This window comes from Trachypithecus francoisi, unplaced genomic scaffold, assembly GCF_009764315.1.
Source record: "Trachypithecus francoisi isolate TF-2019V2 unplaced genomic scaffold, Tfra_2.0 Lachesis_group9, whole genome shotgun sequence".
NCBI classification, from domain to species: Eukaryota; Metazoa; Chordata; class Mammalia; order Primates; family Cercopithecidae; genus Trachypithecus; species Trachypithecus francoisi.
Genome location: NW_022681474.1, coordinates 41,170,504 through 41,183,827, shown reverse-complemented (window position 1 = coordinate 41,183,827; position 13,324 = coordinate 41,170,504). Strand labels below are relative to the sequence as shown.

Below are 13,324 nucleotides of genomic sequence, written 5' to 3'. Positions count from 1 at the left end.
GAAAACTACCGTGAAAAAATATTACAAGGTTTAACTGAGGTTTTTCCTTTGGCTGGATTTTTCTTGCAGTCATTTCCAAAAACCTATTTCCCAAATCAACCCTGTGTGCATGGACTTTCTTCCCCTACAAGTTAGAAAGCAATTGTACTGCTATACATGGAATTTTCTTTACTTCAGCTGCTGAAGCATTTGTTGGAATACGTGCTGCAAAAATGACTGCTGTGGCTATTACCGTAGTTGCTCAGGGGAGCTATTCAGATGCCTCATTTATTGGAGCTTAATAGATTAAAAGTCCAAATTGAGTCTCATGATATAAGCCTAATCAAGTTCTAATCTGCATAATTTTCCCATAAGCAGCAATGGGAAATTTGGATAATTTATGTTTCAGCAGTTGCCAATCATGTGTTAAATAGCATTGTTGCATTTACTTATCAAAATATTTTTATTGATCTGCACTTCATCTGACATTTACCTTTGAGATTTTTTTCCTGGCATTAACAGGAAATTTAATTCATCTCATAGATGATGTAATATGAGATGTTTCTCTTGATTTTAACATGTCTTTATAGATCATTTTTAAAGGTGATCTTTCCCTTTTACAACTTCATATTGAATACCTGTCTCAGCAAACCTAGATGACTCGGCCTAATTTATTTCCCTAGTTTAACGTAGCATATGGATTTCTAACCATCATTTATATGCACACAATAAAAGATAATTTGGCCCACCATTTGAACCAATTCCTTTATGTTAAGTCTATGGGGGTGGGGGAAGCACTTACCTTCGTTTCTCCATCTATTCTAGGGGAGATGATTGATAAGAATTTCCATCTCCCTCTCTCCCTGGAAAGGCTCGGGGATTTAACTAGGGAAGATTTAGAAAGTACTTTGTGTTTCCCCCATGGAAAAGTACTGTAATAAAGCATTTATTATATGTACTGAGTTGTGCATGCTGCCATACCACAGCAAGTTAAGCATAACTACAATGGGTCCCAGTTGTTATCTGCTATTGTTTAAAAGTGAAAACAATAAAAAGTAAGACTGGCTTAGGCCTCAGACTTGCCTGCCAGGGACCACACCTAGAAGGAGAAGGCCAGCACCCAAGTCAGGGATGCGGCACAGCCTGCAGGTGTCAGGAGTCTGAGGTCAGACTGCCTGGCTGCAGCCCCAGAGCCACTTACCAACTGGGTATGCTTGAGCCAGTTACGCCACTGCTCTGAATCTTATTTTCCTCTTCCACAAAATGCAAATATTAACAGTTCCTAAACACACAGGGACTGTTATGAGGAATAAACAAGGTGGCCTGTGAAAAAACCCTTAGCCCAGCCTGGCACATAAGAAGCAATATGGCGTGGCAGCTTAGAGGAGACTCTGGGACTTGTTTACCTGGGTTCCACTCTGAGATCTGCTAATTCCTAGATGTATGTCCTGGGGCAAGTAGGTTACCTTCTCTGTGCTTCAGTTTCCTCCTCTGAAAAATAGTAGTATATAAATAGAATGGTTCTCAGAACCAAAGTTACTGCATGAGCAACATTTAGTACATAGTACATAGCAAGCACTCAATAAATGTTGGCTATTTTTTTTCTTGGGGTTCTATTTCAGCCTTCCCCCTCTCTTCTTCATCCTCAATTATTAGCCAGTTTAGATCTAGAGCATTCTTGCCTTTTCTTTGAGTCTCATAAAAACAATGCCATTGAGCCTTTCTTATTTTCTAATGCACTTGGGTTTACATTGTCCTGAAACCCTTTTCCAGCCATTACTTGTGTATATCTTGTCTGAGCCATAGTCCTTCTTTCCTTATGATCACATAAGGAATATTGTGTGTGTATGTGTATATATATACACATATGATCACATATATATGTACATGTACATATACACAATATTCCTAAAGTTCTTATACAGTATATAGAATATATATACACACACACACACACACACACACACACACAATGCTATTGCCTTCTCATTAATATTCTAGGATTTTCTCTGTGTGAAAATTCTTTTTTAAGAATCTACTAAATACTTCTTCAGTTCTTTGTCCATATGGAAGGGGAAGTGATCCACAAATACTTCATGTGTGTCTAATAAAATATTAATATTGGTAGCCAGCATTTTTGAGTACTTGCTTCATACCAGGTATTGTACTAAATGTTTTCAATACATTATTTTATTTTAGCCTTACAATTGTCCTGTGTAGGAGGTATTTCTGGTTTATCGATGGAGAAGCAGACTTGGAGAGAGTCTGCACAATGTTTATAGTGCCATGGCTCATAAGTGGAGGTACCAGAATTTGAATCCATGACACCTGACTTTACAGCCCATGCTGTTAACAATTTCATTCTATTTCTTTTCTATGTGCTGGGCATTTTGTAGATAATCTGGGAAGTTTGAAGAAATGAAAATCCAGTCTCTGACCTAAAGTTCTTATACAGTATATGGAATGAGAATACCTGTCATGAGATAAAGTTGGTCAAGGCATTTATGCCTCATGCTGAATGAATAAAATAGATAACGAAAGCCTGCCACACTGGCCACTGAAGATTGGAGTGGGGAGAAAACGTCAGTGTAAGGAGGTCAGGTGGTCTTTGGAAGTTATTTATTTTATTTTTATTGTTTCCATAAGTTATTGGGGTATTGGGGTACAGGTGGTGTTTGGTTGCATGAGTAAGTTTTTTAGTGGTGATTTATGAGATTTTGGTGCACCATTTCACCCAAGCACATTTGTAGTCTTTTATCCCTCGTTCCCCTCCCACTCTTAACCCCTAAGACCCCAAAGTCCATTGTATCATTCTTATGCCTTTGCATTTTCATAGCTTAGTTCTCACATACCAGTGAGTACATACAATGTCTGTTTTTCCATTCCCGAGTTACATCACTTAGAATAATAGTCTCCAATCTCTTCCAGGTCACTGCAGGTGTTGTTAATTCATTCCTTTGTATGACTGTATATATATATTCAATATATATATCATGTCACAGTTTCTTTATCCACTCATTGATTAATGGGCATTTGGGTTGGTTCCATGATTTTGCAATTGTGAATTGTGCTGCCGTAAACATGCATGTGCAAGTATCTTTTTCGAATAATGACTTCTTTTCCTCTGGGTAGATACCAGTAGTGGGATTGCTGGATCAAATGGTAGATGTACTTTTAGTTCTTTGAGGAATCTCCACACTCCACACTTAGTTCTTTGAGTTTTCCATAGTGGCTGTAATAGTTTACATTGCCACCAGCAGTGTAGAAGTGTTCCCTGTTCACTGCATCCATGCCAACATCTACTGTTTGTTGAAATTTATGGCCATTCTTGCAGGAATAAGGTGGTATCACACTGTGGTTTTGATTTGCATTTTCCTGATCATTAGTGATGTTATATACAAATGGCCAACAAACATATGGAAGTCATTTTTAGCACAAAACTTGCCTCCCATGGCCATGATCAACAAAGTGCTATGGGGACATAGCTAAAGAATCAGGAGCCCATCTGATGATAGCTTTGGCTGTGGATTATTTAAACTTCAGTCTTTTCCTGATTGAGGACTTCTCATTCCACGTCTCTGATGGTGATATTCTTAGTCATCTTTTCTGGCAAAATATATGGTTGTTTCTAAAATTAATTTCCCAAGTGTTAGTTTAACTAATGAAGGGAGCGTTTCCCAGTTTCACTGTTCTCTAGCTGTAGATCCCTGGAGTATATTCCACGTGCCAGTGCTTTCACATGCAGAACTAGGGTGTTGTTTAATATAGAGAAACTTCAGGTGCTACCCACGATATAACCATGGCTGCAAGCAATAATGGGAAGGGGAGCAAGACGGTCAGAGACTGGGCCACAGTTTAGACCTGCCCCTTTATCAAATGCAGCTATGAGGAATGGAGTGGACACCATCCTGTGGCATCAAAGGCTGGATTGCCTCATCCCTTTATGGAAGGTGCCTGAATTTCTCTTGTCTCCAAAGCCATTTAAAGAATCTGGGGCACCCTGCCATTTCTGACTATCATTTTCCATATCAGAACCCCTAAGAAAGAAACAATGCTAATAAATTGTGTTCACCTTTAACATAACTTTACACCAGGGAAAAAGAGGAAACCAATTTTGCTGTTGTTGTTGACTTTTGCTTTTAAAAATTTGTGACTAGAAAAGTAGGGAAGCAAAAAGAGGCATGAAGTTTTCTTGCCAATAAAGGCACACTTTTTTTGGGGAGTCACGCATGGGGGAGAGTCAGGCCTTCAACGGAGAGATGTCTTTGGACACCCACCATAGTTTGTCAGTTGCAGATGCTAATGGAACCAGGCCTGGTGACTGAAGGGGAAAATGGAATATGAAAGCAAAATGAAAGACGCTTATGAAGCAAGCATGTCATTTCTAAATGAAGGTTTCATGCAAAGGAATTGAGTCTTTTCACAGCTGAAAATGGAATCTTTAAATAAGATGAAATAAAAGGATGCTGTGGCTTGTTGCGAGTTCTGTAATGAAATACAGTTTTCCTAATATCGTGTGACCTGCATTTCTCCCTGCTTTATGGGTGCTATTCCTTGACGTACAAACCCGTATTTTCTCAAGTCAGCATTTGATGATGGATGTCAAAATACAGGCCATGTATTATGCATATAGCATTACCGATTTAAGGTGTTTACTTGTCAAGTTGAAGAAATTCAAAAACGTCACATCCACTGAATCTGCACAGCTGTCACTTCCAGTTTTTCATGCTTTTGAGTGAAACTTCTGATGAAAACTGTTTAGTTTCCCCTTCACCATCCTAGAGGAAGAAAATAGCTAGCATTTTAAAATGCATGTTTTTGGTTATGTGGTTGGCTGAAAAACACATATTCCAAAGTTTGAAAAGATGGACACTACAATGTCAATCAAATGACTTACCCTTTTCATAGTATATTAATGTAAAGAGTCAATTTAAGTGCAGTCAGGGAATGGATATTAAGTAAAACTTTGTTTTTCTTTTTGAAAGTATGGCACTCAATGATAAGAAATGTACACACAGGAGAGCAGAAAGCAAGAAAACCCTTTTATTTTTCTCTGGCATTTTATGCATTATGTGCCTCCAAAACAATAGGCAATTATTGAACTCCCTTATTTCATTCCTGACTCACACCTAGCCAAAATGCCAGACTCAACACAATCTTGTCACATTGCTGGAAAGTGAGTCAGGGATCTGGTCACATAATAATCTATTTGAAGTTTTGTCCTTGGAAATTTAGCGAGTGACTTTGTTCCTAAAATTAGTCCCTAATTCATTGATAAGCCCATGTAGCATTCTGCCGAGGGCAAAAATGAGAAACCAAAGTGAATGTGAATGCTTACCTGTCATATAAATGTAAGTGCACTGGGTCTTGCCACTTGCGTGGAGATGCCATATGCTTCATTAGAAAAATTAATTTTCACCAGATGAATGCAGGAGGCAAATAGATTGCTAATATTGATATGTGTCCATGCAAAACCTAAACGAGGCAGCCATTCTGCCTAGCCAGGATATTTCTGTCACTAAACTGAAAGTTACAGTTGTTCCAACCTCATCCAGGTATGTACTTGGGACTTGGACCTGAGACCCAAAGAAGCCCAAACTGCAAAACTGGAGACCCAGCAGGCTGCTTTCCAATTTTCCCGTGTCCACATATACCTTATGTGGTCTGTGTTGGGCACGCTGGGAAGTTCAAGGGATCAGCCATAAGCAGGTGGCATATACATCAGTCAGGAGGATTTAGATGCAAGTAAACTCCTTCTCCATTTAGCTTAAACAGAAAAATATGTACATCGTATTATATTGTGTGTATGTATATGTATAAATACATTTGTGAGTGTGTGTGTGTGTGTGTGTGTGTGTGTATAAAATCTCACATAGGGAGAAATCCTGAGGTGAGATGGCTCCAGGCTGCTTGCCCCAAGAACTCCAGGACAGCTTTTCCTGTCATTCACTTGAGCCAATATCACTAAGTTAGTTGTGCCCTCAGCTGGTGCCTCAGTTCCTGACACTACAGGCACATAAAACAGTGCTCAGTAAATTAAAAGAGAATCTCTTCCTATGTGTTTCTTTTTAAGAGCAAAGAAACACTTCCTGAAAGCCCCAGGAAGATTTCCTCACACCTCCCATTGGCCAGAAGTCTGCGAAAACTGAGGCCTAAGACACTCGCCAGCAAAAGGATAAGAAATTGATTGGTTTACGGTAACAGTCAGGCCAGGTTAGGTTATGTTGTGGTAACAACAAACAAACAAATCTCAGAGGATTAAAGCAACACAGCTTTATTTTTCACTCACTCAGAATGCTTTGTGGGTCTGGGCAACTGTCCAGTGCTGCTGTCTAGCTTTCATCTCCATAGTAACCTGTGTCCTCACAGTTGCCATGGCCTGAGAAGAGAGAGATGGCCGTCCAATACCTGAACCAGCAGTGATATGCCTTGCTCTGTTCACTTTTCATGGGCCAGAGCATTTCATGTGTCACATAGCCATATCTAACTTCAAGGGGGAACAGGGATAATTCTCCTGTGTCCCTGGAAAGAGATGGGAGCCAAAATCTATGAGCAGAATAAATAATTGGTGTGGAGTCTGGACTTTTTAGGGAACTATGAAGTGAGTTACGGTTATAATGGTTTCCTACCTTGTCCTTCTAAAGAATGAAAAACTCATCAGAGTTTATCCTGGGAATACTAATTGTTGACCTGTGAATAATGCATAAGCTACATTTTTGGGGTTGTGTGTATATAGTGTACTCTCTTTCCAAATTTTCTACTTCTCTGATTTTTCTTCCTCCTCTGTTTCCCTCCCACTAGGGTTCACACCTCCAGGAATGGATAGATCCTCTCCAGATAACAGTCCAGTGCACGGGATGTTACGTCAACCATCCATCACAACTGGGGTCAACATCCCCATCATCACTGAACTAGGTAGGGGTCAATGTCAGCTTTGGGGGAGATTTTTATTCTCTCTTTCAAACCATACAGGATATGAGGAGGTTGGTTTGTTTCTTAGCCCTTTCAACTTTGTAGCTGCTATGGGGTTTGTTTTGAGGGAGCTGGGAGAAAGGTATGGGTAAAAATATGGCAGATTACTGGAAGGGAAAACTGATCTATCTTTCTTCTGAGATGAATAGACAGTTTCCTTCATGCTGGTCACTGTTTGCAAAGGAGCATGAGATGATGGATTTGCGATTGGGGCATACAATTGGGAATGGAGAGGAAAGGAGGAAAGGCTTAGTTCATGGATTCTTTCTGGTGATTTTTACTGTAAGAACCTCTTTTGAGCATTCTATCTGGACAGCTCCTACAATCTGAGCCCTCCACTGATATACAAAGCCTCGGATCTAAGCCAAACCCATTTTGGAAACAAGGTAGAAGCTAATGTGTAATAACTCCACATTTAACGTATTATAGTTGAATATCTCAGCCAAAAGCCATTTTCAGCAAATGCCATTCTGGTCCCCAAAATGATGGGGTTTTGAGGGCCATGTTGGTTAGACAATAGAATCTAACTTCTAACCTGGCCATGGCACTCCCTATTACCATTAGTAAGTGTGCAAAACTGTAGAGTGGCCTCTTCCCCCAAGACAAATACAAACTACCTATGGTCCGGGGTCCCTTTACTTGAGAATGTTTCCTCTGTTATTCCCTCACTCTCTTCTTTTTCTGTACTTTCCTCCACTCCCTTTCCCCAACCCTTAAATGCTGTATCCAATTAGCTAAACCGGGCAAGTTGCCTTTGGTATCAGTCAATCAGGAAAAAAACAGTGGGACGCACATTCTAATGATAACTGAACTGGGTAAGAAGCACTGTTTTCCTTCACATCAGTATCTCCTTTTGTTCTGTTGTTGGTGTTTCCAACTATCATCAGCTTGTTTTTATTTCGCCGGCTGTAACAGAAAGGCTACCCCATGGCACTGCTTTGAATGTGTTTTATTTGTGGCTCTGGTTGGAATCGACTGTCTTGTTCTGGCCTTTCTTAATGATTTTTTCCCCACACAGCATCAGTAAACCTTTGATCACACCCATCTGACCTGGCAGTTGTTTCCAAAGCATCTTTGCTCTAATTCATTTTCTCTGGCCTGAGCCTTTTTTCCCCACTTTTTTTTTGTCACGCCGCTCTCCCACCTTCTCCCTTCTACTCCTCTTCCAATACACTGTCAGTTTGAGTGACATGTCTTCACAGCTCTCAGAGGAAGTCAAAGGAGAATATCAAAATTTTAAGATAAGAAACCTAAGATGGCACCTTCCCTCCAGCTGTTTATTTTTCTTTATTCTGACTTTATTTGCCTTTTTTCCCCCCCACTACTAGGGCATTTCTCAGAAGCTCTGCTTCTGAAGCCATAAAGACCCCTGGTCCCTAGGGGAACCTTTTTTACTAAAGGCAGATTTCAAGAAGGGTGCAGAGGATAAGGTTAGCAACCACCCAGGTGCAGCCCTGCACTCTGGCCCCCACTCCCAGCCCAGAACCCTCTCTGGGAGATCCACAATGGACTCAGGTGGAAGATAAAGGACTCCAGTCATGACCCATTTATCAGGCTCTTCCCCACTTCCCCATGACTTGGTTAATAACTCCATGAAGGGCACCCATCAGCAGCAGGTCTCAGAACTGGGGATTGATCTTCTAAATAGAGACAGCAAAAGTGCTGCTCAGCAGAGGAGTGGATAGAGAGGTGGGAGCACCTGCCTTCACATGACTCACAAATGAAATGAACACTCCATTTTCTTGGCCCAAAAATATATTTCAAAATAAGGGAGCAGGCTTTCAACACAGTAATCTTGCTTGCAAGGTGTCTAGAAACGAAGGAATAAATTGTTCACCACTCAACACTGCATTATTGTAGGTATAGCTATTTATCAGGACAAATTCACTTAGGTCAGGGAGTATCACACTATTTTCTGTTTCCAACCATAGGATGGGTGTTTTTTCATGTTTAGTGTAGTTGTTTAAAAGCCCTAGGTTTCTGGATTGCTCTCCTCAGAACTGGAGGGCCATAAGAGACCCAGGGCTCGTTGTGGTCCACCCCTGGTTAGAAAATTAATCCAAACATCTCCATCTCACAAACCTACAGCAGCATTTCAGAATCCTCACTGCCAGGAATTTCATTTTCTATTTGAAATTCACGTGCTGCTGACTAACTAGGATATCTTAATTTGTCATTAGTAGAAGAGAAAAGGAAAAGCTTGGTGCCCCAAACCTAAGGCAACAATTCTGGTATTTGATTAGCATCATTGACTCTCCAGAAGCCTTTGTCCTACACCAGATTTCTTCCTTGTGTTCAGAGAATCTTTGAGGTGCTCACACCACCCTTATCTTCTGCCTTGAAACCTATTTCTCTAGCCACTATAGCACCCTCCTCAGACCACTTCACCTCCCACATCCCCCATGAATACTTCTTATTTATCTACATGTTCTGAGATGTGTTCTGCCTTATGCCAGGCCAGTATAATGAATTTTAAGAGACACAGAGGGCACCAAGGCCACACAGGCTTTCAAAGCTGTGTAGCATGTTCTACTCTTCATCTACTTGGAGACTCTCAATTGATGTTAGCATGGCAAAGGCTCCTCAGAGTCTCACAAGAAAGGACTGTGTTAAAGCTGTTTCACCTGACTATTCCAATTGTGTTTGACCACATATACTTTGGGGTGATTATGTGAGTACCTCTTGGCACCCACATAATTACTGTTCTGTGAAATAGGCCTTGGGTAGCATTGCTTGCTCTCCTTCTGAGACTGGGTATTTCAGAACAATATACAGGGTATTCACTGGACCCTGGCTAGTCTCTTGGAGTGCTTTTCCCATGACCCCAAATGCCTAGCTCACTGACAGTCTGGAGTCCCCTCCCACTACTTGGAGTCACTTCACCTCCATATCTGGTACCAACCCTTTCCTGTCTTCCTGATAAGAGGTAACAGATGCTGTGCTTTTTGGAGCATTGCCACACATACTATTGGTGGCTATTACAAGTAACTAAAACCACATTCTTCCATATGTGGTCTCTGGTTTACATTTTCTGATTCACAAATCAGAAAGACTAAACAGTGACTTTCAACATCCCTTTGGACAAGTGAAGGGAGGTGAAGAAAAGCTACCTCTTGAAAGACCCCTGAGCAAGACCTTCAGTGTTTCCAAGAGAGGCAGAGGGAAGCTGGGCATTTTCATGCTGTAATGGGTGGACAGGTATTTAATGTCAGAAGGGAGATCATGATAACAGCTGGCATTTATCAAGTCATGGCATGATCCAGATGCTGGACCAGGCTTACTGGGCACAATCCCATTTGTATGAGCCTCCTGATAGCCTCATGAGAGAGTTGCTATAACTCCCCCATTTTACAGAGACAGAAACTAAGGTGTAGAATGATGAAATACTTTGTCCAAGGAAGTTGGCAGGACAGGCTGGACTGAAGCCCAGTTGTCAGAGCCTGGATTTTGGACTTTCACCACTAGCCTGCAATTCAATTGCTGCTGAAACAATGGGGACCCAAATGTGACCCAAGTTTGGAAGAACAGGGCCAAGATTTTCCCCCATTAGAATCTTTCTCTAGGGAAACAAGATGATGTCATTTAAAAATACTAATTCCATGCCTAGCCTTTCATGCTAGTATCATTTATTCTGCTTTGTACAATAAACAAAACTTTTGTTTTTTTTTTTTAAAAAAGAAGAGTTACCAAGAAAGTTTAAAAAATTAAAACAATAACTCTAGAAAACAGAATTAGCTGTTGATACATTTAGAAAGGAATCAGGGAAAGGAAACCTCATCTGTTCTCTTCCTAAAAGCACAATAATTATTCCAGAAATTGTGAGTGCTCCCTTCTTCCATCCCCCCACCGACTTTTCCCCTATTACTTGCTCTGCAAAACTGATAATTTCCGAAGCCAAGATGGGAATGGAAATTAATTTGTCATTTAATTTTTAATAAGTTAAAGACATCTGAGTGACACAACTAATCAGTCTGCACGTGCGTGTGGGAGGAGTCCTTGAGGAATCCTCAGATGGAAATGAAATACAGCATCCAATGCTGCATCTGCTTGAACGCAAGCACATAAAAGATTGAGCTGTTTAGGAGGGGAAAGGGAGAACATGGGATGTCCCCACGCAACTCAAAATGCAGAGCAAGTCCTTGTCAGCAAGCAGCAAGAGACAGCCAGGCATCCATCCCACCTGGGGTTTCCTGTGTATTAAACAGGGCCTGTTGGGTGTGGACCTAGATTTAGGGCCTGGGACCCCGGGGAACTACCCAGGCCAATCCCAGTGGGTAGGCTGTGGGTTATGCCTGTGGGTGTATTCCTTGCTATCTGCCTTTGCTGTGCTCCCCTTCCAGCGCTCCTTACTCCCAATAAGCTGCTTTCTTTTCTTTGTGGCTAAAATGACTATCCCAGCATGGCTGCTCATCATTGAAATATGTCCATCTCTCAAAGGACTTCATTACCAAAAAGCACTGGAAGGTGTTTTTAGGTCATGATCCTAAAACTATGCCAAAGGACTGGCCAGCACAGTCTATTGGTGCTCCAGCGGCCTGCCGTGGAGCAAGCCTGCTCGAACTCATTGCTCTCCAGGTCTCAGACACTTAAACAGTGACACAGGAACAGTCCATTGAGTCCCACTGCCCCCCTCACCCAAAGATCCATCTACAGCTTCTTCCATGCTTTTGTTTCCTTCTCAATGATTTCAGTGTTTCTAAACCAGTAGCCTGGTCTCCCTCTGGCTTCACTACCTGCGTGTGGTCTTCAGGACTAATTCTTATTTTATGCTTTTTCTAGTGAATGATACTAATGTTCAGTTTTTGGACCAAGACGATGATGATGACCCCGATACAGAACTGTACCTCACGCAGCCCTTTGCCTGCGGGACAGCGTTTGCCGTCAGTGTCCTGGACTCGCTCATGAGCGCAGTGAGTTATTCTATTCCCTCCTCCTCACTCAAGGGTAGAGGATGTGCCAGTGGAGCACCTCCAACCTTTGAGGCCCTGGGCTGCACTGGGGCCACAGTGGAGAGCAAGACTCCTGGAAGCTCACACTCTAGAAGGGGAGACCCACATTATAAAATCATCACACAAGTAAATGTTTGATTATAAATTCCTCAAGTGCAAGGAAGGCAAGGCGGGCTAGGAGGAAATATAGATGAGGACTTGACCTGGTCTTGGGGATCCCAGAAAGATTCCCCAAGGAAGTTGTACATTTTATGCTAAAATTTGAGCCATAAAGAGGGGAGATCTTGGGGGAAGAGTATTCCCTGAAGAAGAAAGAGAGCAGATGCAAAACCTGGTGATGGTGGAGGGAGGAACCTGAGGCTCTCAAAGAAGGCAAAGAAACCCTGTGAGGCTGGGCCATGGTGAGACAAGGGTGCAGGAGGATGGCCAAGGTTAGACCTATAGGACCTTGAAACCCATTTTCATGGTTTTGGACTTTTTCTTAATAATGAGGCATTGAAGGATTTTAGTTGGAGAGTCACATAATCAGGTTCATGTTTTAAGGGGATTGCCTTGGCTGTTGTGGGAGGAGATTGAACATGAGCAGAAGGTGGAGAGAACAGTGGGTCAAAGGTGACTACCAGGCCTGTCACTGAGACCGAAGTCCTTGGGAGAGAACCAGGCATGGAGGCAAGGCCTGGCAGGGTATCCGCTGCAGGGAGGAGTTAGTGGCAGAGAGAGGAGGGTGGGCTGGCTGAGGGATCAAACACAGCTTTGGTTTCTTTTATAACTTGACGTACATCTAGCAATCAGTCATTTTTTTTTTTCACGTTTGCAACCAAAAAACAAATAACAATTAAAAAATAGGTCCCAACTTAATGGAGCCATCTTTCACTGCAAAAGGCAGAAGTAGACATTTAGAATGAGTCATAGCCTGGGTATTATGAAGTCTTCTCACTGAGCATCTTTATTTATTATATAGAAAAGCTTTTTTATTTTGGAGTTCTCAAATTCTCAATTTGTGAAAATGCAGACATAGGCTGAAGAACAACTGACCTTTGGAGAATCCATGAAAAAGAGCTTTTCTGAACACATTAAAACCATAAACAGAACTCAGAGTTTTTACACACATATATTTCTTAAAGCGCTGAAGGTTATTCTCCTGAATATGCTAAACAACTGATATGCTAATTATGCACCAGTCTCATCTATTCATTAAATAATGCTAGTCCCAGAAGGACCTCTATTTGAGGAAAGAAAACATACAGCTTTTTAAGACTAATTTGGGTTATTCTGTATGCCTGAACATTGTCCAGCTGCAAGCATATCTTCGTTAAAAATCAGAACTTTGGATTTAAAAGTGATTGTGAAATGACATTCATCTGAATTAAGGTTGACTGGGCTTCATGCCATGCCATGGCTTTCCAAGCCAACAGGGAGATAAA

General features: G+C 41.5%; 1 protein-coding gene and 1 long non-coding RNA gene across 11 annotated transcripts in view; one reads left to right on the top strand and one right to left on the bottom strand.

Annotated features, from left to right (window-relative positions):
- The window catches only part of KCNMA1 (potassium calcium-activated channel subfamily M alpha 1), a 781,341-nt gene that overhangs the window by 730,302 nt on the left and 37,715 nt on the right, over nt 1-13,324 (top strand). For all 10 annotated transcript variants that reach the window (XM_033209826.1, XM_033209813.1, XM_033209812.1 and 7 more), the window contains 2 exons: nt 6,781-6,894; nt 11,731-11,861. In XM_033209826.1, coding sequence (XP_033065717.1) covers nt 6,781-6,894; nt 11,731-11,861 — 245 coding nt within the window. The remainder of the gene's footprint in view (nt 1-6,780; nt 6,895-11,730; nt 11,862-13,324) is intronic.
- LOC117082815 overlaps nt 1-13,324 on the bottom strand; it is an 87,690-nt gene that overhangs the window by 54,840 nt on the left and 19,526 nt on the right. The gene's annotated exons all lie outside the window — the stretch shown is intronic.